The 26724-nt window shown below is 35.4% G+C and overlaps 2 protein-coding genes across 2 annotated transcripts; both read left to right on the top strand.

The window, feature by feature from the left end:
- LOC149560602 (disease resistance RPP13-like protein 4) lies at positions 1 to 2867 on the top strand. The gene has a single exon (XM_089823632.1). It carries the CDS (start codon positions 1 to 3, stop codon positions 2728 to 2730), a length of 2730 nt encoding a protein of 909 aa, XP_089679758.1. The 3' UTR covers positions 2731 to 2867.
- A 14173-nt stretch (positions 2868 to 17040) lies between these two features.
- Positions 17041 to 19536, top strand: LOC149560601 (disease resistance RPP13-like protein 4). The gene has a single exon (XM_089827652.1). The coding sequence runs from the start codon at positions 17041 to 17043 to the stop codon at positions 19534 to 19536; it is 2496 nt and encodes an 831-aa protein (XP_089683778.1).
- Positions 19537 to 26724: the final 7188 nt, after the last annotated feature.

The raw sequence follows: 26724 nt of genomic DNA, 5'->3' as shown, positions 1-26724 counted from the left end.
ATGGCATCTGTTGTGGTTGATGTTGTTCTTGGAAAGCTTGGCGGGATGTTGATAGAAGAGACAAACCAGCAGTGTGCACTTGTCTGTAACTTCAGTAGTGACTTTGAATGGCTGAGCAAGAAACTCACAGATATTAAAGAGTATCTCAGAGATGCAGATGCCCACAGTGCGCACAGTGCGGCCATGAGAAGATGGCTGCTGGATGTTGAAGAGATCTCTTGGGATGCAGAGGACATAGTGGACGAATGTGCTCTTCAATCAAAAGGTACGGATGATAATGAAATCTCCCAATCCTCTTGTGTCTGTGCTTTCAGCTATTCTCAATTAGTGTTTCGCTATAAAATTGCACGTCGGATTAAGGATCTGAAAGATAGAATGAGGTCCATTATGGAAAAGGCAACAGAGCTGAAGCTAGTTGGAGATGTGATTCATTCAGACCAACCCTCTACAAGTGCAGCGCAGACTGTAAATCTGAGGGGTTTAAATATAATTGAGAGGGAGTCGCATCCAGTGGCTATTGAGTCCAAGGTTGAAGAAGTCCTCCACCTGCTGAATGACCCCGCCGCGCCTGTCATTGCGGTTGTTGGTATGGGCGGCGTTGGGAAGACTTTTCTGATGCAAAATGTTTTCAGCAGAATAAAGGATAAGTTTGATAAGTCAATATGGCTGGCTATTTCTCAGATTTACTCCCTGAAGAAGTTGCAGGCTGCTCTGGCCATGGAACTCAATCTGAACGAGGTTGTTAATGAGAGGGTGGATGAGGTGAAGGCGGCAGAGCTCATTCATGGCCGTTTGGAAAGCACAAAATTCCTCATTGTGTTGGATGATGTGTGGAGGGCAAAGGAGCAAGACGACTTGGTCCTCACACTTGGCATTCCAAGGGGGAATAACTCTGAGAGCAAGATTGTTGTCACAACAAGAAGCAGACAAGTGAGCAGCAGCATGAATGCTCGTGTTTATGAGTTACAGCCATTGTCAGAAAAAGACAGCTGGAATCTGTTCTGTGTTTTTGCCTTTGAGGGAAACCAACCCCCGCATCATCTTGAACGGATTGCTCGTCAAGTTGAAGGGGAATGTGGGAGATTGCCCTTGGCTGTCAAAACAGTGCCAGCGTCTCTGGCGGGTAAGAGATTGTCAAGAGACTGGGAATTGAAATTGCAGCAGCTAAGAGAAGCATCTTCTACCGAGGATCCTATTATGCGAATTCTCAAACTCAGTTATGATTCTCTCCCTGCTCATCTGAAGCCCTGTTTTGTGTATCTTTCTTTCTTTCCAGAAGACGCGGAAATACAGTGCCAATATCTCATAAACCTGTGGATAGCAGAAGGCTATGTTCCTCATGGAGAGGACCAACTAGATATTGGATGGAATTATGTACGCCATCTTCAAAGTCTATGTCTGGTTGAGAGAGTAGGCGACATGTATGATCTGGATGATAGAATATTCAAAATTCATGATTTATTACTTGATTTAGCCATCAGCATAGCAAGAGAAAGTCAATGTGCATTTAGCGTGGAGGAAGATTTCAAGGAAGATCTCACTGTGCAAACGGGTAGGAGGTATCGCAGAATTTTAATGGGCAAGAGAACCATAGGCGATGGTGACGTAGATGCCATGGCAAGAAACAAGGTATATTCTGCGTCATATCTTCGCACTCTCTCATTTTCGAAAAATGGGGGCATTGAAAATGTTCCAGCAATCTTGCTTAACGGTGCCAGAGTACTGCGCGTACTTGACTTGAGCGGCACTGAAATCTCATCATTGCCAGATTGTGTTGGAAATTTAAAGCTCCTTAGAGTTTTGAATTTAAGGGGGACAGAGATTACAGAGGTACCAGAATGTGTAAGGAGTAATAAGAGCCTTCGCTTCCTCGACATTTCTGATTGCAGCAGTCTACAACAGTTCCCTGAGTGGATTGGTGAACTTAATTGCCTGGAACATCTGGGTATACGTCCACACATTTGGAACACATTTCAAGGACGAATGCCGCATGGAATATGTAGGCTTGTGTCTTTACAGGTACTGAAATTAGATAATGATAACCAGCTATCTGTGGGAAAGAGTGACTTCTTAAAGTTGGAACATTTTGCGAATTTGGTCGACCTCCGTGAAGTGCGGATAAATATCGAGCACGAGGCTGAATTGAAGAGTATTGAAGATGGGATCCTCGCCACGTTGGTGAAGATGCGTAATTTGACAATATTCAACAAGTCTTCTGGTAATCTTCCACCTCTATCGGAGAAAATGTTAGCTATGAAGGATCTTGAATACCTTTACCTAATTAGCTTTGCAGTGCCAAATTGGATCTGTGGCTTCTCAAATCTGATGCAGTTGAGGTTATGGAGATGCCATTGTGCTGAATATCCAGCACTAGAGATGATGCCCAACTTAATAAAGTTGGAATTGTTGGGTAATCATTCTTGCAAGGCGTTGCCAGAAGTGTTCGGTAAGCCTGGGGGATTTCCTCAGTTACGTTATTTCGAAATTGGCGGGTTTCCAGTGTTAGAGGAGTTCCCAGAAGTACAAGATGGAGCAATGCCACGACTTGACATACTAAAAGTAACAGAGAGTTACAGGTTGACTAAAATTCCACGTGGGATGGAGCTCTTGTCAAGTCTGAAAGAGTGTCACTTTTACAATACAGGATTGCCAAATGTGTTTGATGAGAGCGGAGAATTATGGATAAAAATGAAATCCAAAAATCCTAACGTCAAAATTGTGCAGGACTAGTAATTGATTTGTAAGCTAGAATGTTAAATAGTCAAAGTGGGAAATTGTCTCTATATAGTGAGACTGGGAAAATAGTGAAATACTACAGGTATATCTTTTAATTTTTTTAAATAAGATAGATGATAATTTTATTATTATATATATGTTTTTAAAAATAAAATATATTTATAAAATTGTTATAAAGTTTAGAATTCAAAAATAAATGTATAATATTTTAAAAATATATATATCAACAATGAAAGAATTTTGAGTAACTTTGTCCCTACCATCTTCCAAGGAAAAGGTAAAGGTGGGCAATCGGGGAAGGGTCTCATGAGGGTTGTTTAAGCTCTATTTCTAAGGAAGAGGGTGATCCCATGACTCAAATTCTATTCTGCCATGGGATTAATTAAAATCTTTCCCTTTAAAATAGGAGCCACTAGTTTTTAGAAAGCCGGTGGAAAAGGGGTGAGGCTAAAAATTTCTACACTAGCTTAGAAATTATTTTTGTCACTTGTCAAAACATTTAAATTTTAGATTTTCATTGAAAATTTATTTTAGAAAGAAATTAGGTTTTTACTTGTAAATTATGCATGAAAGATAAAAGAGGAGGAAAGTTATTATTTTCATGAGAGAACAACTTCCTTTAATTTTGGAGATTAACACATTTCATGAGACTACTAGCTTTAAAATATCCCTAAACAATAGAAAGAAAATCCAACTCTATTTCATTAAAATTATGAGAGTCACAGCGAAACAAAAGAATATGATAATTAAATGAAAGTTGATTTGAATAATGTCAACACTTAGAAACCTATAAATCCTTCCAATCTACTCTCATATAAATTTGTTTCTTGACCTTCTTTATTCAAAATAATTGCAATTTAGTATTTGAGAGACATAAAAATTTGTATTGAAGAAAGATCAAATAGTAAGAGTTTATACTAGTGGTTTTGGACTTTTTTGGGTCATATCTATAACACCCTTGAAGATGTGACCTTGGGTTGGAAGGATTTTTAATGCATGTTACCTTGTCTATAATATTCTCTCCTATTCTAATATTAAACTGTGCAATGCCTTGGATGCTTTGAAGGTGGATACCTATTAATATTGAAGTTGACTTCTTGGATTAATGATGGAATCATTGAGATGAGGTGTAGCACAATGCACACTTCTTGATGGCTATTTTGGAAATGCAAAGTCAAGGCAAGGTTGTGTATCAATTCGAGGTATTATCTTGTGGCTATGATGTATGATTATTCCCACTAGCATAGTTGTGATGTAGGATATTGTATGGGACATATTCGAGGTATAATTTGGGCTTGGGATGTTGGCAAGGTTGTGGGTATAGAGTATTTTCAGGGATATGATTCGAGGTGTAATATGGGGATATGTCATGGCTAACCCCACGAGCATAGTTGTGGAGTAGGTAAGGCTAGGAGCTAATCCAAGGAGCATTCAAGTGGTTTACGAACAAAAACCTAGGGTTTTGTAGGAGAGATCACATTGATTAAGACAGGGTTTCATTAAATATGCTACCTATAGTCTATGGTACTATTGTGAAGCATTTTTTGATATTGGCGATATTAGGTTGGTTTTTTGATGGGTTCTTCTAAGTCAACAATATGGGTTGAAAAGCTTTAAGAATCTTAATCATGACAATAGTCGTGCTAGTAGGATCTTGGAAGCATGCATTGGAGTAGTGGCTACATTGTAGGTTTCAAGGTCACTTCTCCATTAGCAGTGTCATGTCATCATGCTAAGTCATGCAATGATATCTTAAGAGTCGGGCTTGAGGATATAGATTTAGGTTTAGGTACAGTAAGAAAATGCTACTTGCTAAGGTTCTCATGGGAGAAATCTAGGAAATGTGTTCATAAGGGGTTATTTAATGAAGGGTTCTCAAAGTAGAGCTCATGTGGCATGGAATGCAACCAAGTTTCCATGGTATAACTTGGTGTTATGTTGGTCTCTATGGAATAATCCCTTGTTGCATGGAATGTGACAATGGTCTAGGATTAAAAGTCAGGTGCTTTCCATGATAGATCATCATTGGACTTCATGGTGAGCTTAAATGAGGGTTGTAAGTGTACAAGGAGAAAGAATCCTTATATAGGGTTCTTGAGTGTATCAAGTTTATTGATAGAGCTTAGGTAGTCAAGTTAGTGGACAATGAGCTAATTTAAAAACTACCTTGGACTTTAAGACATATTGGGTGTGAGTTTGTAGGAGGTTTCCATGATATTGGCTTGTGTAGACCAAAAATCCACCCTATACCCAAATCTACCTTGGATTGGCTTGTGAGAGATATCTCAAGGATAAGAAGTCTTGAAGCTGAGTACTTGATTATTTTGTTGTGTTGTAATGGTTTAAGCATCTAGGCTTTTGCATAAGTCTAGTTCATGCTCTCTTGGTGAGATAGAAGCTAGGGATTTAACTAATGTATACTCCTGAAGCTTACGGGTATAGTATAATCATCAGTGCGACATGGTTCATTACTTTGGACCCATGAAATCTAGTATTAGAGCATGTTTTTTTTATAATCAAAGTGATGTGATGATCTAGTATCTGAGTAGTGTTGTGATCAGGAGACAAGATCATGGATCTGGTATATCAAAGAAAGTTTGACTAGGAATATAGAATTGGGCTACACTAACTCATTGAGTTAGTATATGGGAGAAGGTTGCATTTAGTTTATGGGCCATACTAGATTGGTAATCATGTATCAAAGTTAGTCATGTGACTTATCAGTTTGATTTGGTGATCTAGTAATAGAGCATGTTGTGATTGGGATTATCAGTATATGGCTTATCAGTCCATGTGGCCAGAAGGGTACTAGATTAGAGATCTTTTTTGATGCATTTTTTGTTACTTGTCAAATCTATGTTGGTGATTAGATAGGTGACCGTTCATTCTTGGGTGATGTATAATGTTGGTGAGAGATTAATTTGAGAAGTGAAAGAGAGTTGCAAGATGATCATGGAGTGGTCTATTCTCTTGGTACTAGAGAGGTACATCCAAGTAGACTAGATTGAAACATTCTCTCATATGTAGATTATTCCTTATCTAGAGTAATTGAATTTAAGTATTAGCACAAGGTGGAATTTTTTGCTAATGATTTTGGTAGAAAGTAATACTGGACATCTCACTGCTTAGCCATCTAGGGTTCTTTGGTATAGCTCTTATCTTGAGAAATGAGTTTGAGGTGTTGAGTTGCTCGTAGGAGATATTAAGTTTTTCTAGTCATTCTTATGGGGGGATGTAAAAAAGAAGAGATTCATTATTTTTATTATGACCTATCCAATTTGAGCATCTCCTTCTCTACGTTGTCTACTCTTGTTCTTCACTGTTGCTTATATTTTACATGAGTTCTTCATATTGGGGTAGTGGAAACTGTAATCTTTAAAAGGAGACTTTGAGGGTAGCAATCTGGTGATCCACCATCAGATCTCAATGTGTAGTGTTAAGCTCAATTTATTCTTTGATGGGGCTTAAGGACCAAAGCTACAAAGCAGGTATACCTTCATTAATTTTATGTTGGTGGGTTTAGTTAGTGCCTTAATTGGTGTTTGATGGTTATCGATGATGGATTCATTTGGTATAGTTCTCAATTGAGGTATTAGATGAGTACTAGATACTTGTTCTTGTCCTAATGCAGGTTTGTGCTATGTCGATGAAGATGTATGTCCCAATATGTTGTAATTGTGATGCACTTAGGTTCAGTGTAAATCAACTTGGAGTTTAATGTTTCCCTAATATAGCCATAGTTACAAATTTTTAGATCTCATTGCAACCTAGTGCATCAAGTTTTGCACAAATGAACTGACTCTTAAAATGACTAAAATCTAGAAATATGGAGGAATATTTAGTAAGTAAATATTGAAGTTGGGCCACATAAAATAGTGGGATACTTTATGATTTGGGGTCATTCAAAATTGATGTGTAATGCATTTGGAAGGTAATCTTGATTTACTAGTTGCAACTTAAGATCAGTTCAAAAAAAAATTTAGAGGCATGTTGCCAATGGTTAAGCTATATCATTGAGCTTGGTGGTTGTCTCATTTGTTGGTGCTTTATTCAGCTAGTTATTGAGCTAGGTGGTGGGCTCATTTTCTTGTGCATGATAATTGTGTTAGCCTTAGAAGTATAAAGCATCCTTTCCATACTCCATTATTGGTTGGAAAAGTTTATATGGGGTATTTGGGTATGCTATCTCTATGGTCTTTTAGCCACAATGGAAAGTAATCACTATGCTTCATGCCAAGTCTTATGACTTGATGTAAGGTGTTTTGGTGAGATTTGTGTCTAGGATGCAAGTTCCAGGAATTTACTCAGTGCCAAAATACTCTCATGTAAGTTTCTTTGGTGCATATAAATAAGATGATTAATAATGGTTCAGTTATTAGTGATCTCTTTGACATGGTGATATATTTTGGTGTTACGAAAGACACACTCAGATTCCATGTTGGTGTCATTCTTGAAGATTTCATTAGTTATAGAATCCTAAGAGGAAGGTTGGGCTTCATACTCTATCAACCTAAGGTTGTACACATCTTTCTCCTTTAAGGATGTCAAATTCCTAGTGAAGTCACTTATGCAGGTGTGACATAATTATGAAAAGAGGCTGAAATTATTGCTTACATGGGTTTGTTGTACAAATATGATTTTGGATTAATGTAGGATTCTTTGTACAGTATTGGTGCATCAATCTAGGATCTTTATTGAGTAGGGTTCTATCTATTAGAAACAATAGTCCACCAAGATAATTGAGAGAGGGAGGTGAATTAGTTAACCAATAATTAAAACATATATCTTCATTAACCAAAATTAACCATTCAACCAAAGTATACATCATCCATAATAAAGTGCACATAGACAATTACACTAGATATGTTAACTAGGGAAACCCTTGATCAAAGGGAAAACCCTAGTGGGAATGATGCCCACAAGATGATGTACTAATATAAATATTCCTTGTTAGAGGATGGACCCTATTAGGAGTCTATTACAACATTTAGTTAGAGTCCCTATTAGGAGACTTTGAATCCTTGTTAGGAGATTCTAATCCTATTAGGAGTTATGGTATAATGTATGCAAGAAGAGCCCATTGCCCAAACATGTAATTTCAACTACAAGAAGAGCTCACTGCTCAACCAATTAATTTACTGCTATGTTCCTCTCTCCTCTTCTCTTTCCTCTATCCTGTCAACTGAACTAATCACTATTAGACCTTGTAGACTAGGTTACAAACCTCATAACCAAATACCAAACCTTGGGTCACTTAGCAAAACCTTGGCAATGAAGTTTCCTTCACTTTCGCATTGCTCTGCTCAAATTCGCATTTTGTACCCTCTGCCACTTATCAATCATTCATAATCCACATTTACATACACCATGATAAAGGAAAATGTCTGTCCTTTATACCAAGTCCATAAAACAATTCCCTAAGTCGATTGTTAGACCTTCTCAATTAATTATTACATGACCACATTAAGATCACATTACACTTAGCGATAACATAAATCTTCTGCCTTGAAATTTGAATAACTTTCTGTACATGCAATATTATGATGAGAAAGCTTAGCAATGTCATCATCAACATGTCTTCTCCATGTCCTCAACCCTTGTCCTCAAGATATCAACTCTGCTAAGAGGTATAACAAGTTTACTAGAACATGCCTCTGTAAACTCTATCTCAGAACATACATCACCAAAATTTACATAACTTCTTCTAGACTTATCCTTTCTCCTTCTGGCATCAATTGCATATACCGGATACTCAAAAGTATCTTCCATAACCTTGGGTGGTTATAATACTCAACTAACCATCCATACCAACTTGATCTTTTCGTTCAATGACAAACACAATCATGAATGCAACATATCATCATAGTAGTACTCCCCCATAGGAATATCATGAACATTCATGCTTCCAACCAATCTTCCAACAATCACCCAAATCTTCCAACAAACTCCCCCTTTTGCATTGATTGAAATATAGATGAAAAACATCTAGTTCCAAGAATACCAACAAAAGATTGTTCATCTTCAAATCTACTTCATCAACCATTCTCCCCCATTGATATACCTCAGTGTTCTCTATACGAAATTGTTATTCCACATACTGTGCTTATGCCAAACATATTCCTTGGCATAATTTTTTTCACACCAAACTTCTCCCTCATTGACATCAATGTCAAAGGTTTTAGCAACCAACATCACTGCATCAAACTCTACAACAACTAATACTTACTTAGCTTGAGTGTCAAAAGACATCGTTCAAAACAACAACAAAATTAACAAGAGTCATAAATGACTCTATCCATCACATATACTCCCCCATATAGGAAGCGTCAACATTCAGTCTAGACAAGAAATGGTGCTCTGTTACCCTATACTAATGCACTTTTGCATCTTCTACTATGATGTAGGAAGGGGCATAACCCCAAGCATACCTTGCAAATACTCAAAAGTCTCTTTGGGAAGAGGCTTAGTGAATATATCTACAATCTACTCTTTAGTGCTCACATACACCAATCTAATTTCCTTTTCTACAACTTTTTCTCTCAACATATGATACTTAATAGAAATGTGCTTATTCCTTGAATGCAACATTGGATTCTTAGACATATTTATTGTGCTTGTATTGTCCCAATGTATAACAACAGGTTCACTAATTTCTATCATTATATCCTTTAGCATCTACATCATCCAAATGACTTGATTGCAATTATTTGTTGCTGCAACATACTCTACTTCTGCTATACTTTGTGATGTACAATCCTACTTCTTTCTTAACCAAGAAACCAATCTTCCTCAAAGAAAGAAAGCTCATCCACTGGTGCTATTTCTATCATCCATACTGCCTGCCCAATCTGCATCAATATAAGTACATAGAGTAAAATCATTGGTTTTGTCATACTATAATCCAAACTTAGATGTTCCCTTCAGATATCTAAATATCCTCTTGACTGATGCATAATGTACTTCATTGGGATTAGCCTTGCAACAATTCCAACTGCATTCGTTATATCTGACCTTGTGTGATTCAGATATTGCAAACCTCTGATCATAGATCTATACTTTTTCTCCTCAATAGTAGGTGTCTCATCCTTTGTAGATAACTTGTGTCCAGTTACCAAAGGTGTTCTAATGGGTTTACATGTTTCCAAACCAAACCTTTTCAGTAAATGCTTCAACTAATTAGTTTGAGAAATAAAGATTCCTTCTTTATTTTGTACAATCTGCAACCCTAGAAAATAGTTCATCTCTCCTATCATACTCATTTCAAATTCTTTCTTCATCTCTTCTGCAAACTTCTCATTTTCTTCATCATTGCCTCCAAATATGATGTCATTAACAAATATTACCTAAAATCATTAAACCATCATTAGTTTCTTTCCAATACAAATTACTATCTGCCATAACTTTTCTATATCCAAGTTTGGTCAAATGTTTGTCCAACCTTGCATACCAGGTTTTGGGTGCTTGCTTCAATCCATACAATGTTTTCCTTAGTTTGCATACTATGTCCTTGTCATCAATCAAAGGACATCCTTCAGGTTGCTCAATTTACACTTCTTCAAGTTCTCCATTTAGAAATGTTGACTTGACATCCATTTAATACACTTTGAATTTCTTTTGTGCTGTATAGGCCAAGAATAATGTCACTACTTCTATTCTAGCTATTGGAGCATAAGTCTCCTCATAATCTATTCCTTCTTGCTATGAGTAACCTTTACATACTAATCATGCTTTGTTTCTTACAACTTTGCCTTGTTCATTCATCTTGTTCCTGAATATCCATTTATTTCCTATCACATTCTTGTCTACTAGTCTAGGGACCAATTCCCATGTCTCATTCTTTAATATCTAATCTAATTCCTCTTTCATAGCTTGTTTTCAATAGTCATATTTACATGCTTCATCTACACATTCTTAGGCTCAACTTGAGATATCAAGCATAGTTCTTTATTTACTCTTCTTCTTGTCATCACACCTTTATCTTTGCTTCTGATGATCTGCTTAGATGAGTGAATATTTATCATATTCTTTCCTAAAGTAGGAGTTGCTATTTCAACTCTTGGCTCTACTGAAGGTTTCGAGCTTTGTTCCCACCTTGGCTATCCTTCATTTTGCAAATCTTTGTTAGTCTCAAGAAATATCTCATCATTCCTTGGCTTAGTAACAACATCATCATCAGAATTGTAATCAACTATTCTCTATTGTATCGTGAATTTCTCATCAATTCTAACATCATAACAGTGTTAGTTATCTGATTATAACATCTATAAGCTTTTCTTTTCAATGAATAACCAAGAAACATACCTTCATCACTTCTAGCATCAAACTTACCAATATCATCATCTCTTTTGATATAACACTTGCTCCCAAAAATTTTGAAATACTTAACTGTAGGTGAGTGACCAAATCACAGTTCATAAGGTGTCTTGTTTGTGTCTTTCCTGATTTGCACTCTGTTCATAGTGTAGACTTCTCCAAAATGTCTTGGATATATCATTCTCTACTAACATAGCTCTAGCTGCTTATGTAACTGACTTTTTCCTTCTCTCTGCAATACCATTATATTTAGGGGTTCTCAGAGCTGATAGCTCTCTTTTAATTCCATTTTCTTCACAAAACATGTTAAACTCATTTGAAGTAAATTCTCCTCCTCTATCTGATCTTAAACATTTAATCTTCATACCAGATTCATTCTCAACTCTATTTTTGAATATCTTAAATTTGTCAAATGCCTAAGATTTCTCATTAAGAAATGCAACCCACATCATTCCAGAAAAGTCATCAACTAGAATCATTAAATACCTTTCACCATAGAATCCTTTAGTCTTTGTAGGACCACTGAGATCTATGTGTATGTAATCTCCAACTTTTCTGTAGTGGTGAACCTCTTACTTGGAAAAGAAGTTCTGTTATGCTTAGCCAAAACACATTCCTTGCAAATTGTGTTTGTAGGCTTTACAATCTTTAGTAAATCTCTAACCACAAAGACTCTACTAGTCCTCACAATACTATCAAATTTTATATGAAATAATATCTTATGCCATAACCAACTGAAATATATTACCAATAAATTAGGTTCTTATTCCAATTACCTTTCCATCTTTATCTCTGATCATGCATGTCTTTTCTATGAACTACAATTGATAACCTCTATCTACTGGTTGTCCAACACTCAAAAGATTGTGCTTTAAACCATCAACAAAGTATACATCATCAGTGTTAGTTTTACCATTAAGAGTTATAGATCCAATACATTTAACTTGGAATGCTACATTGTTTCCAACTCTGACAATTCCTTCCTCCTAACTTTTGAAGTGAACAAACTTGTTCATGTCACCAGTCATATGATGTGAACAACCACTTTCAATTATCCAATTATATTTATCTCAACCTATGATACCAGAGCTACCTTCTCTGGGATTTCTTCTTTAATTGCCACAAATCTAATTTCATCGTCACTAGCACTTAATGCTTGTTCATCGAAATCATTATCTTCATTTACATACGAACAGTCTCTATCTTTTCTAGATTTGTGATTTCCCTTATACTTTTTCTCTCTTTTAGGAAACTTAGATGCATAATGACCATGTATTCATCACAAGTCCAACATTTAAAGATTTTCTTACCTCCTTTTTCCCTTCTTACCAGAAGGGCTACTCCTTCGATCTTTCTGTCTTCCTCAGATCTATTGTTGTTAGAAAAATATCCTCTAGTACTTGTGCTCCTTAATAAATTAGGTCAAATGTTCAAGGCACTGAAAGTTGTCTCTATTCTAGTCAATTCTCCAAACTATCTAAGTTCATTCTCAACTACTTCAAGTCTTCCAAGTAATGTCTCCTTTGTGAAATCTTTGGTACAAGATATTAACAACTGTATCATTTGAACTATTGACTTAAATGGTGGTGTTAGAGTCTTTAATATCTTCCATATAACCTCATCATCTTCTTTAGTTCCTCCTTGAGCTTTAATACCTACAGTAATTTTTGATATCCTGCCTATATATGTTCTTACAGATTCATCTTCCATCATTTTAGCATCTTGAAATGCACAAATCCAACTTTGTAGCCTCAACTTCTTAGAATGTGCATCACCTTCAAAAATATTTTCCAAAGTTTTCCAAATCAAATGTGAAGTAGCAAATGATTTTACCTAATTGTACTCAATTTTAGGAAGTGTAGTCAATAGTGCTTCTCTAGCTCTCATGTCACACATGAAAAGATCTCTTTCTGCCTCGGTACAAGTTTCCAAATCTTCTTCAGTAATGATTGTTTTCTCAAATTTTGTCAAGATCCAATATCCTAGACCCATTCACAACAAACATGTCTTCATCTTTTCCTTCCAGTTGTCATAATTTATTCCATCAAACTTTGGACTATCTTTCCTGAACATATTCGCCATGGATCTCCCAAAGCTAAACTTTTTCTTCAAGGAGCTAATGCTCTAATACCAATTGTTAGAAATAATAGTCCACCAAGATAACTTAGAGGGGGGTGGGGGTGTGGGTGAATCAATTATCAAATCAATTATCCAATAGTTAAAACATATATCTTCATTAACCAAACTTAACCATTCAACCAAAGTAAATAATAACCAGATATGTTGACTAGGGAAACCCTTGATCAGAGGGAAAATCCCAGTGGGAATTATGCCCACAAGATGATATACTAATATAAATATCCCTTTTTAGAGGATGGACCCTATTAGGAGTCTATTACAACATTTAGTATAGAGTCCCTGTTAGGAGACTTTGAATCCCTATTAGGAGTTGTGGTATAATGTATGCAAGAAGAGCCCATTGCCCAAACATGTAATTTCAACTACAAGAATAGCTCACTGCTCAACCAAGTATTTTACTATTATGTTAATCTTTTCCTCTGTTCTTTCCTCTGTCCTATCAACCAGACCAATCACTATTAGACCTTGTAGACTAGGTCACAAATCTCATATCCAAATACCAAACCTTGGATCACTCAGCAAAACTTTGACATTGAAGTTTCCTTCACTTTCATACTGCTTTGCTCAACTTTGCATTTGGTACTTTCTGCTTCTTATTGATCATTAACAATCCACATTCACACACACTATGATAAAGGAAAATGTCCTTCCTTTATACCAAGTCCATAAAACAATTCCTTGAGTTGGTTATTAGACCTCCTCAATTAATTATTATAGGACCACATTAAGAACACGTTACACTTAGCGATAACATAAATCTTCTGCCTTGCAACTTGAATAACTTTTCGTACACGCAATATTATGACAACCGAGCTTAGCCATGTCATCACCAACATGCATTCTCCATGTCCTCAACCTTGATTTTCAAGATATCAATTCTGCTAAGAGATATAAAAGTTTACCAGAACATGCCTCTGTAAACTCTATCTCAGAACAAACAACACCAAAAATTACATAACTTCTTCTAGACTTATCCTTTCTCTTTCTAACGTTAATTGCATATACCAGATACTCAAAAGTATCTCCCATAACCTCGGATGGTTATAGTACTCAACTGATTGTCTGTACCAACTTGATCTTTCCACTGTTCTTCTGTTAGAGACCACAAAAAACTACTATATTGACATCAATGATAAACATAGTCATGAATGTAACATATCATCATAGTTGTACTCCCCCATAGGAATATCATCAACATTCATGCTTCCAACCAATCTTCCAACACTATCCATTGCTAAATTTCTTCTAAGTTTGGAAAAATATTATAAATAGAATAGATTTGTATTTTGTGTATGCATGATGTTAGGGAATGACTATAAGGGTTAGTGTGGTTGCTTCGCAGTTATCTTGTGTAGCTTTTTTTTTAATTAGTGCATTGAGGATACAAAATTCAATGTGTAATACTTGTTAAGTGGTGTACCTAAGAAAGGGTATCCTCATGAGTTGGAATCGTATTATCAATGTTAATGTGGAAAAATATTTTAAAGAGATTGGTTGGGAGCTCCAGTCATGATTTGAGGTAAGACTTTAAAAATACTTTATTTGATGAAGCTTTCTTCTTAAGCTTTTTTATATCACACAACTGGCCTAGGGTAATGGGATTAAATGACTTGAGCTAGTGAAAAGTATGGTGGATCCAAATCTTGAAACTTACTTTGGTTGTTAATATAATGGTTATCTAGGATAACTAGTTGCATGGATTGGAGCTAAGTCTTTTGGTGTCTTTGGTCCTACCCTAAACCCCAAGATAGTGATAAGTAATGTCCAACTTAAAGAGCTAGACCATTCAAAAATTATTTGAATAAGTGGTTATTTGTGATATTATCAATTCAAATTACATTTGATGATTAACTTGTATAGTTCTTGGATGATATTTTGCTATCGCTACATTCGCAAAGTAGCCACTAGGACTATTGCTTGGTGATAGGTCATCTCAAGACTACTACAAGGGTCCCGACATGGATTGTGAAAGTGTAGATGATAACTAAGAGTTTGTTTCAATGGTATACATGTTTTAATTTCTAACGCGAGCCATAACATTGTTGGTTTATTAATGTATGCATGGATGAAACCAAATCTCTAGGTGTGTGTACCAAGATAGTGTGAAAAAAGGGGGGTAAATATGGACACTTTTTTTAAAATCAAGTAAACCTAATCTTGGAAGACCCATTTGAGGGCCATGCACTCAAAAAGTGAAAATGTGTAGAACACAAATAATCGTACTACTTTGAATCTATTTTCTAAAATAATAAGGTTTTTGAAAAATGAATAAGATTAAGAGGGTCAAACCTCGTGCACATAAAAAATTATTCTTTTTTTGTTGAAAAACATGGCATAGTTGTTTATGTGCCCTCAACAAAACATATAGTTGTATTTAGTATTTTGAATAAACCTTTGGTAGGGTGATAGGTAAGAGTGAGATCTAAAATTTGTGTACTTTTTCATAAATCTTTGATTAGTAGTATTTTTCTATGATTTTTTAAAGTGACTCCATCCTTAATTATGGTACCTCTTCGTGCACTAGGCATAACTTGCATCAAAATACTCTAAAATCTACACTTAAAAAAAAGTGTATAGAATCAATTGTAGAACAATAATATGTAATTCATTTTGCATTTGATTAATTGGATCAAAAGTTATTAAAAAAATGGTAGATATATGTTTGAGAGGACTATCAAGACACTAACATAGAAAAATCAACTTCACAATGTTAATCTTGTCCAAAAGTTAAGAAAATTATATGGTTAGAAACATCAAAAAATGTGTGAGATTATGATGGTAATTTTAGAGCTACACGCTTCACCATTTGCAAACTTGATGAAGTCAAAGATGAGAATTGATCTTAGAAGTTGAAAAACGTCTAAAGCTACTAAAAGTTGAGGGAAAGCTTCAACCCAAGCCTTTGAGTAGTTCAATAGGCCTATACCGAGCCTAAATATGATCGTGTATTTATGTTGATAAAATATTATTGTGTTATTCTTCATATGACTAAATTTTCATACTAGTTATAATGTGATCATGTTATGTCTTGTATGTCTATAATAGACATAACACGATAAAGTTATGTGGCCAATCAACTTAATACCTTAGTAACAAAGGATTGGACACCCTTTCACTGTGATTTTATGGTTAGACAACATCATGTATTTTACTTAAAATAGTACACTAACTTCATTTAATTTGTCAACCTGTAAGTGTAAATTTGAGAAGATGATTACAAAATATATGCTCTAATTCATATTTAAGTCATTAAAACTAAAGTAAAGGAAATGTTGAAGGAAACCTATAATAGAATTATTATCCCCACTATCAAAAACAAAGAGAAAATAAAATCGACAGTAATAAAGCGAAAGTGATTTCAGTAACTTTGTCCCTACCATGTTCAAGGCAAAGGGAAAGGTGAAGAAGAGAATAATTAAAGAAAAGGTGATTAAATAACTTCTGCCCTTGGAAACCTGGGAATCCTTCCAATCTGCTTTCTTATAAATTTGTTTCTTGACCTGCTGTATTCACATTCATTGCAGTTTAGTGTTTGGGCGACATAAAACTATCTGTGTTAAAGAGTCATCAAACTGTAAGAGTTCATAGCAGTGTTTGAGAGTTCATCAAGTCATATCCGTGTAGTCTGTAGGAATATCTGAGAGTGCTTCTAAAGTGTTAGAAACGCCGAATTATTTCTGTCTAGTCCATACTCCATAGTAATATTTTCTTAGAGTCCAAGTTTAATCTGATTATTGGTCAAATTTTCAGAGTTGGTAATAGCGTTTGATTGTGCTTCAAGTTTTATCTGTGTAGTCCGCCATAGTATTTGAGAGTGCTTAAGTTTCTCAGTTGTTATTTACAAAATCAATTATGGCATCTGTTGTGGTTGATTTTGTTCTTGAGAAGCTTAGCGGGATGTTGGTAGATGAGATAAGGGCGCAGGTTTCGCTTGTTTGCAACTTCAGAAGTTACTTTGAATGGCTGAGCAATAAGCTTACAAAAATAAGAGGGTATCTCAGAGATGCAGATGCCCAGAGTGCACACAGTTCGTCGGTGAGAAGCTGGCTGTTGGATGTTGCAGAGATCGCCATGGATGCAGAGGACATCGTGGACGAATGTGTTCTTCAATTAAAAGGTACGGATGATAATGAGAACTCCCAAGCCTCTTGTGTATGTGCTTTTAGCTATTCTCAATTAGTGTTTCGCTATAAAATGGCACGCCGTATTAAGGATGTGAAAGATAGACTGAGGTCTATAATGAAAGATGATGGAAAGGAGCTCAAGCTTGTTAGGGATGTCACTCATTCAGACCAACCCTCTACAAGTACAGTACAGACTGTAAACTTGAGGGGTTTAAATATAATGGAGAGGGACTCGCATCCAGTGGCTATTGAGGCCAAGGTTGAAGAAGTCCTCCACCTGCTGAATGACCCTGCCGTGCCTGTCATTGCCGTTGTTGGTATGGGCGGCGTTGGGAAGACATTTCTGATGCAAAATGTTTTCAACAAAATAAAGGATAAGTTTCAGAAGTCAATATGGCTGGCTATTTCTCAGACTTACTCCCTGAAGAAGTCGCAGGCTGGTCCGGCCATGGAACTGGGTTTGAACGAGGTTGTTAATGAGAGGGTGGATGAGGTGAAGACGGCAGAGCTCATTCATGGCCGTTTGGAAAGCACAAGATTCCTCATTGTGTTGGATGATGTGTGGAGGGCAAAGGAGCAAGACGACTTGGTCCTCGCACTTGGCCTTCCAAGGAGGAATAACTCTGAGAGCAAGATTGTTGTCACAACAAGAAGCAGACAAGTGAGCAGCAGCATGAATGCTCGTGTCTATGAGTTACAGCCATTGTCAGAAAAAGACAGCTGGAATCTGTTCTGTGTTTTTGCCTTTGAGGGAAATCAACCCCCGCATCATCTTGAACGGATTGCTCCTCAAGTTGAAGGGGAATGTCGGAGATTGCCCTTGGCTGTCAAAACAGTGGCAGCGTCTCTGGCGGGTGAGAGATTGTCAAGAGACTGGGAATTGAAATTGCAGCAGCTAAGAGAAGCATCTTCTACCGAGGATCCTATTATGCAAATTCTCAAGCTCAGTTATGATTCTCTCCCTGCTCATCCGAAGCCCTGTTTTGTGTATCTTTCTTTCTTTCCCGAAGACGCGAAAATACACTACCAATATCTCATAAACCTGTGGATAGCAGAAGGCTATGTTCCTCATGGAGAGGACCAGCTAGATATTGGATGGAAATATGTACGCCATCTTCAAAGTCTATGTCTGGTTGAGAGAGTAGAGGACATGTATGATCTGGATTATAGAATATTCAAAATTCACGATTTATTACTTGATTTAGCCATCAGCATAGCAAGAGAAAGTCAATGTGCATTTAGAGTGGAGGAAGATTTCAAGGAAGATCTCACTGTGCAAACGGGTAGGAGGTATCGCAGAATTTTAATGGGCAAGAGAAGCATAGGCGATGGTGACGTAGATGCCATGGCAACAAACAAGGTATATTCTGCGTCGTGTCTTCGCACTCTCTCATTTTCAGAAAATTGGGGCATTGAAAATATTCCAGCAATCTTGCTAAACGGTGCCAGAGTACTGCGCGTACTTGACTTGAGCGGCACTGAAATCTCATCATTGCCAGATTGTGTTGGAAATTTAAAGCTCCTTAGAGTTTTGAATTTAAGGGGGACAGAGATTACAGAGGTACCAGAATGTGTAGGGAGTAATAAGAGCCTTCGCTTCCTCGACATTTCTGATTGCAGCAGTCTACAACAGTTCCCTGAGTGGATTGGTGAACTTAATTGCCTGGAACATCTGGGTATACGTCCACACATTTGGAACACATTTCAAGGACGAATGCCGCATGGAATATGTAGGCTTGTGTCTTTACAGGTACTGAAATTAGATAATGATAACCAGCTATCTGTGGGAGAGAGTGACTTCTTAAAGTTGGAGCATTTTGCGAATTTGGTCAACCTCCGTGAAGTGCGGATAAATATCGAGCACGAGGCTGAATTGAAGAGTATTGAAGATGGGATCCTCGCCACGTTGGTGAAGATGCGTAATTTGACAATATTCAACAAGTCTTCTGGTAATCTTCCACCTCTATCGGAGAAAATGTTAGCTATGAAGGATCTTGAATACCTTTGCGTAGAAAGCTTTGTAGTGCCAAATTGGATCTGTGGCTTCTCAAATCTGATGCAGTTGCAGTTATGGAGATGTCATTGTGCTGAATATCCAGCACTAGAGATGATGCCCAACTTAATAAAGTTGGAATTGTTGGGTAATGATTCTTGCAAGGCGTTGCCAGAAGTATTCGGTAAGCCTGGGGGATTCCCTCGGTTACGTTATTTCGAAATACTATAAAGCAATAGAAAAACAACTTGACCAGAATGAGATACCTGCACTTCTTTTTAGGAAAAAAAATTAAGAGGGTTGACAAAAGAATCACATTCCATATAGGTTTATCTACATACATTTGCAAGTTAAACGAAAAGAGGACCATGGGGATGCTAAATGAATTGGTGCAAAAACTTATAAGATAAGCAACCTATATTGTAGAGTGCTTTGCATTTTACATTAGGAACCATATACTACACTGATAGGTTAAAACCTACAATAGGTTCATCGAATAAGAGGGGTCTACCATGTGGTGTCAAACTAAAGTTTGGAAATAATTTATAGTCCAAATTTATTACACATGGTATAAAAAATAAAGAGAAAATCAACAATGAAAGTAATTTGAGTAACTTTGTTCTTACCATCTTCCAAGGAAAAGGTAAAGGTGGGGAATAAGCAAAGGATCTCATGACAATTGTTTAAGCTCTATTTCTAACGAAGAGGGTGATCCCGTGACCCAAATTCTATTCTTCTGTGGGATTAATTAAAATCTTTCCCTTAAAAATAGAAGGCCCTAGTTTTTAGAATGTAGTGGAAAAGGGGTGAGGCTAAAAATTTCTACATTAGCTTAGAAATTGTTTTTTCCACTTGTCAAAACATTTAGATTTTAGATTTTCATTGAAATTTTATTTTAGAAAGAAATTAGGTTTGTACTTGTAAATTATGCATGAAAGATAAAAGAGGAGAAAAGTTATTACTTTCATAAGAGAACAACTTCCTTTAATTTTGGAGCTTAACACACTTCCTGAGACTGCTAGCTTTAAAATATCCTTCAAAAATAGAAAGAAACTCTAGCTCTATTTCATTAAAATTATGAGAGTCACAGTGAAACAAAAGAATATGATAATTAAATGAGATGAAAGTAATTGCTGACAAGAGAATACTAAAATTCTTTAGAGTAACTGAGAGGGGGATGAATTAGTTATCTAAGGTCCAGATGTATAAATAAAAATTTTCATAGCTTAGTGAGCCCATATCCATAAATGTGTAAGTTACTATAAAATTAATTTTGTAGAAATGTGAGCATGAAGCATAATAGATTCAATAACACATTTGACATAATAATTTAAAATAGAAACCCAATTTGGGAAAAACCACCAGTCACATGCACCTCATTCTCACTCTTTTGAAGTGATGCCTTGTGAAAGGCCAACCTTGTTAAAGGTTACAATGTACACTGTTAAATATGACCTGGTTAGAGGATTTCAATCACCCTGTTAGGACTGAGCTTTTTTAGAGGACTTTAGATCATTCACTTGGAATGTCACCCGGTTAAAGGATTTATAAATGACTGTTAGGTAAACCTTAATCCAAAGGATTTACCCTAGACTGATACAATGATTAGAAAGTAATAGTAAGGCTTGATCTGATAACAAATTACAACTTACTTTGTAGATTACAAATCTCTATTTTAGTCCTCTATTTCACTTGGCTTTCACAACACTTCAGCTCTGATAACTTGTTCATCCTTCAAGCATCCATACCCTTAAGCCTTCTTTCTTTGCTTTCCAATCGCAATCTCTTCTATTTGGTCACTAAATGAAGCAATACCCTAGATTCCTTGTCTTTCTTAGGTTTTCACACATGACAACCTTTGCTTCTAACCGACCATCTCTATGATTATAAAATTAAGATATTTTTCCATTCAATCTCTATTTTCCCTTTTAGGATTAGGTAGGATTAGGTAGGATTCAATAAATCTAACCATCTTTTCATTTTATTCCCTTCTAAAAACTTCTATTCAATCCTCTTTGAATTCATCTAAAATGTTTTACCATGAATTTTGTGCCACCAACTCATCATAGTTATCTTTCACACACTTCACAAAACTCAAGAAAACAAAATAGTTAGATCAAACTCATCAAATCCATGATTTAAAATGAATACTGGCACTCGATATCAATATGCTATCACTCAGTTTCCATAATTTTCTTCCACTCGTCATCAACTAGATCACTCAGCAAACACTAAAGTTTACTAGTGCTCGACATCAACTAAAATTTACTCAAATTACACTATATCACTCTACATACACTAGAATTTGACTTTGCTCAGCTCTAACTAATTTTCTTCTCAGCTTGCACTAACTTTATTCGACACTTACTATCTACTCGGTCAAGCTTGGAAGACTCAATTCTTCTTATTTTCTCTTCTAGACTTTGTCAGTGTATCCAACCTTTGCAACCTTAAGAAAATAATCAATGCACTGTAACATCACTGTCTTAAATGATCTTTGTATTCCTTTTTCATAGGTACATAACTCAACCTTTTCCCTAGGTGCTATTGTTATCTCATTTGATCAAATCCTCTTCATTAATCAAGCAAATGATAGCACTCAAATCATCTAAGTAGTTGTCTTACCAGTAAGTAGCAGGCTTGACATTAGTGAAAAAATAATGATTGAAATACATTCTCATACTTGTATAAATCTATTTTCACCAATCTCCTTATTTGGCATTGATGGCAGACTAATTCAACCAGTACAACCAACAATAATATCAAAATGGAAATAATTCCTTGTATTGAAATCTCTCCCTCTATCAACAACTTTCATCTTCTCTATAGGTTACAAAGTTCTGTTATAATCAACAAATAATCAACTCATCCTTATGACTCCCTCTTGATCAATTCTTATATCTCCCTCTTACTAGGTAGGTGTAATCATTTCTTACTTTGTAGTAATCAGTAGGTACACTATCTCCTTCTGAGTAGATATTCCATGTTCCTTCTATCAGTATAATATTTCCACTAATATCTCCCTCTTTAACGAAAATGTCAAAGAATTGTCATCTTATCGTGTAGATATGAAAATTTATAGTTTCTCTCTTTGTCACCTATCTTGTGATTAATTTTTAGCTCCAACTCTTTGATTACTTTAGGCAGCTCCTAAAGTAAGATCCACTACATCAATGTGTAACATATGTCAATCATCTCGTTTGATGTTGGGAACTTCTCATGCTTCTTAAATAGACTTGGATAGGGGTATCACCCCTAGATTACCTCTTAAATACTCATTAGCATCTTTAGCTAATGCTTTTGTGAAGATATCCACTATTTTTTCATTAGTATTCACATATTCCATCTCCACCTCTTTGTCTTGAACTAATTCTCTCAAGTAATGATTCTTGATTGCAATGTGCTTAGTCTTTGTATGTATCACATGATCCTTTGATATATTTATAGCACTTGTGTTATCACAATAAAGTATCATAGGTTCAATGATTTCCTCCTTCATAACTTTGAGTAGATGTTTGATCCATACAATATTTGTATGATTTTACTGCAACAGTAACATATTGAGCTTTAGCAGTAGATTGAGATATGTAGTTTTGTTTCTTACTAGTCCATGCAACTAGCCTTTTTTCTAACAAAAATCTCCTCTAGTAGTGCTCTTTTTGTCATCAATATTTCTAGCCCAATCACCATCAGTGTAGGCTTTCAACTCAAATTTTTCATTTTTCTTGTATTATGTTCCTTTTAGATATCTCATTAGTCTCTTAACAACAATCAAATGACTCCCCCTGGGTTTAGCAGAGAATCTTGCAACTATCTCAACAGATAATGCAATATTAGGTTTGTTATGTACTACATATCATAATTTTCCAATCATAGACCTGTACAATATTTGATTCACCTCAGCCGAATCATCATTCTTTGACAATTTATGTCCTATCACCATAGGTGTGCTTACTGGCTTGGAATCTTCCAATCCAAAAGTTTTTAATATCTCCTTTACATATTTTGACTGAGTGATGTATATACCATATTACATCTGATTGCAAACCCACAAAGAACTTGATCTCTCCAAACATAGACATCTCAAATTCTTTCTTCATTTCATTTGCAAAAGCTTCACATAAAGTATCCTAACCTCCAAATATGATATCATCAACAAAATATTTAGATAGTAAAATACCTTTGCCTTTCTATGTCTTTAAGTACAAATTACTATTATCATCATTCCTCTCAAATCTAATTTTCACAATATAATTGTGAATCCTTTCATACCGTGCTCTTGGTGCTTGTTTCAAACCATATAAAGCTTTGTGTAGTCTACATACCATGTTTTTGTTGTTAGCATTAGAAAATTCTTCTAGCCATTCAAAATAAACCTCTTCTTCCAATATGCTATTCAAAAATGCAAATTTAACATTCACTTGATAATTTTTGAAACATTTGTATGTAGAGTAAGTAGGTAGAGTTCTTACCCCTTCCAATCTTGCAACAGGAGTAAATGTTTCTCTATAGTCTATCCCTTCTTGTGCATACCCCTTGCAAACTAATCTTGCTTTATTCCTTGTGACTTTGCCATTTTCATCTAACTTGTTTTTGTAAACCCACTGTTGAAATAATTATTTAATTTTGTATTGTCTTTGATGTTACACAAAATGTCATATTTTTATCAATCAGAATATACTGAGGTCACTCGGGCATTGAAGATAGTTTTTTGTGGTGATCGAGCATTCCAGAGTTTGCATAGTTTAGAAGATAGTATAGATACTAAGTTCACTTGAGTGCCAAAGGAAATTTTGCAGAAGTTGAGTGTTAACGGAGCTCACTCGGTTAATGAAGTGTTGGATGAAACCCGTGGTAACCGAGCTTACTCGGTTACCTAAAGAAATTTATGAGTATGCAGTGTTGACTGAGTTCACTTTGTTAACACAAGAAAATCAATTCTGAGTTAGTGTCTACCAAGTAGGGTTGCCTAACAAAGGATTTTCTTGTTTTGGCATATTGAGTTCAATTGATTTATTTGTGGGTTGTAGCTGACTAAGAAGATGAATATTAATTATTCTAAGTTTTATTCTAGCTGACTTGACAATATGAAAGATATAAGGTCAAGTTGTGGATTAGAAGTGTGTGTGCATGGAAGACAAATAAAGATTTGAAGATGTTAAGAGGAAGTGAATTAGAACGATAAGCCGAATATCCTTGAGATGCTAAAAATATATATTCAATTAGGAAGGATCAAGTATAAGCCAAAATTGAGATCTATAATAAAAAATTTAGTTGCCTCCAAATTAGGTCATCTCATTGATTTGTAAATTAGGATTTAAAATTTCACAACTTAATCCAAATTATAGATTTAATTCCCAATCCAAGCAGTAATTGCATGGCTATGTTTCTTAACCATTGAAATTACAAGAATATTTATGCTTAAAACACTTAATTAAATAATGTGTTTAATGCATATAAAAGAGAATAATAATGGATGAGAGAATAAGAAAGGGAATAAGGAGACACAAACAATTTGATACGGAGTCCGTTCAGGTAGGACTATGTCTTCGGGTCTACTTCTCAATCAAGGGACTGCTTTATTAATTATGCCAAGCAAAACACTTTGTTATAGAATCCAAGCTTTGAGCCTTCACAGTCTCTCCTATGCACTTGAAGACAAAACACAATGCCTTCGTACTTACAAATCCTCTCACAAGGAAAAGTTATTCCTTTACAAAAATGCTCTCTCCAAAATTTCTCCAAGACTATTATTTTTCCCAAGGACTAATTCCCGAAATTTAATTTCTTGCCACAAACTAATTCCACTTCTAAGTGAAAATAATCCCCCTTTTATACAAGTTTATTTGCCTATTATGGTGAAAACCATAATAGTTGCATATCTCCCATTTTTATATAATAATGTTCCCGTTAAAATAATATCTTACAAAAATATACTTTCAAAGGAATGAATGATTTATAAGTTGATCCTAAAATCCTTCTTGGAATTTATCTAAAAAAATTATAAATCATTTTAATATTTGTTTGGCTCTCCTTAAAAATAGCTTTAATATTTTAAAGATTTGTATCCTTAATTATAGTGGGGAATAAAGCTTGCTCATTGAATGATAAATATGGCACATCGACTAGATCTTTTACATTCTTTATATATTTTTGCATAACCTTAATGTTAGGTAATAAAAAAGCTTGAATCTCATTTAGTTCAACTCTCATCAGATCTTCTTCTTTCTTAAATCATGTTGGACCCCTAGAAAGTATTTCACCCTAGAATAATGAACTTGAAATGAAATTGGGTCAACAATCAGATCATCTGCACTATTCATAAGATCTTCTACTATTTTCCTCATCTTCTTTATTATATCCTCAAAAAAGAATGAAATATTACACAATTTATGAAATAGATTAAGTGCAAATTTTGTGAGCTCTTCCAACTCGATTACTATTATGGATAGTTTAACTTGTTGGATAGCAATAGACTATCAAACCTTCTCCACAACTCTATGTTCAAGTTTCTTCTATGTATTCTCTGTCAACTTCTCTTGTGCGTCTATGTAAGGTGCATTCACCTTTTTCACAAGTAATGCCACTTGTTCCAAGGTAGAGACCAATACATAGTAGTAAAAAGACCCTAATTTAGGGACTTTATGTTTCTTAGACTAAGACCTCCCATTTTTTGTTTTGCATAAAAGCCTTATCCTAGGCTATCAATGACATCATTTTCTTGTCATTCACACCTAGCCACAAAAATTACTCCAAAATCTTTTCAATAGAGCTAGCAAATTTATTAGGAATTATGAATAAGCTAAGAGCATAAAGAGTAATCACTATAGATATTTCTTGAGGAGTTAAACTTTACCATCTTGACTTAAAAGAGAACCTCTCCACCTAGCAAGTTTCCTACAGAATCTTTCTACTAGACTATTCCAAAAAATTTATGGAGGTTTCTAATATAGTGAGAGGCCCGAGTAGATAGAAGGAAACAACCTGATTTGATAGCCTAAACACCTTTTCCTCTCCTTTGGGGTATTTATGAGGAAAAAAGAACTTTTCTCCCAATTAATCAACCAGCCTTGAGAAAGCCTGTAATGTTTTAGAGCATATTTGAGACTTATAGATTCCATATAATGGCAAAAGAACTAATTAAAATAGTGTCATCAATAAATTTCTAGAGGAAGGAAATGAGGTTAGAAGTTGAAGGATAAACACTAGAGAGGTCACCCTTAGAGACAAAGTTATAAATAAATATTCTAAGTTACTCTATCATGGTTTTTAAAAAATTAGGGAAATAAGATCGCATTGTTTGATGCCTATCAAGGTTAAAAAAAGAAGGGGTACTAAGATAACCATTAACGATGATTGACAAAAAAGGGGGCATAAATTATCTAGGATATGTACACTAAGTAACTTCACAGTCAAATC

Source organism: Cupressus sempervirens, chromosome 4 (genome assembly GCF_028749045.1).
Source record: "Cupressus sempervirens isolate cs-2001-9-10 chromosome 4, ASM2874904v1, whole genome shotgun sequence".
Lineage (NCBI taxonomy): Eukaryota > Viridiplantae > Streptophyta > Pinopsida > Cupressales > Cupressaceae > Cupressus > Cupressus sempervirens.
Note: the sequence above shows the minus strand (reverse complement) of the source record. Positions and strands in the feature narration are given on the sequence as shown.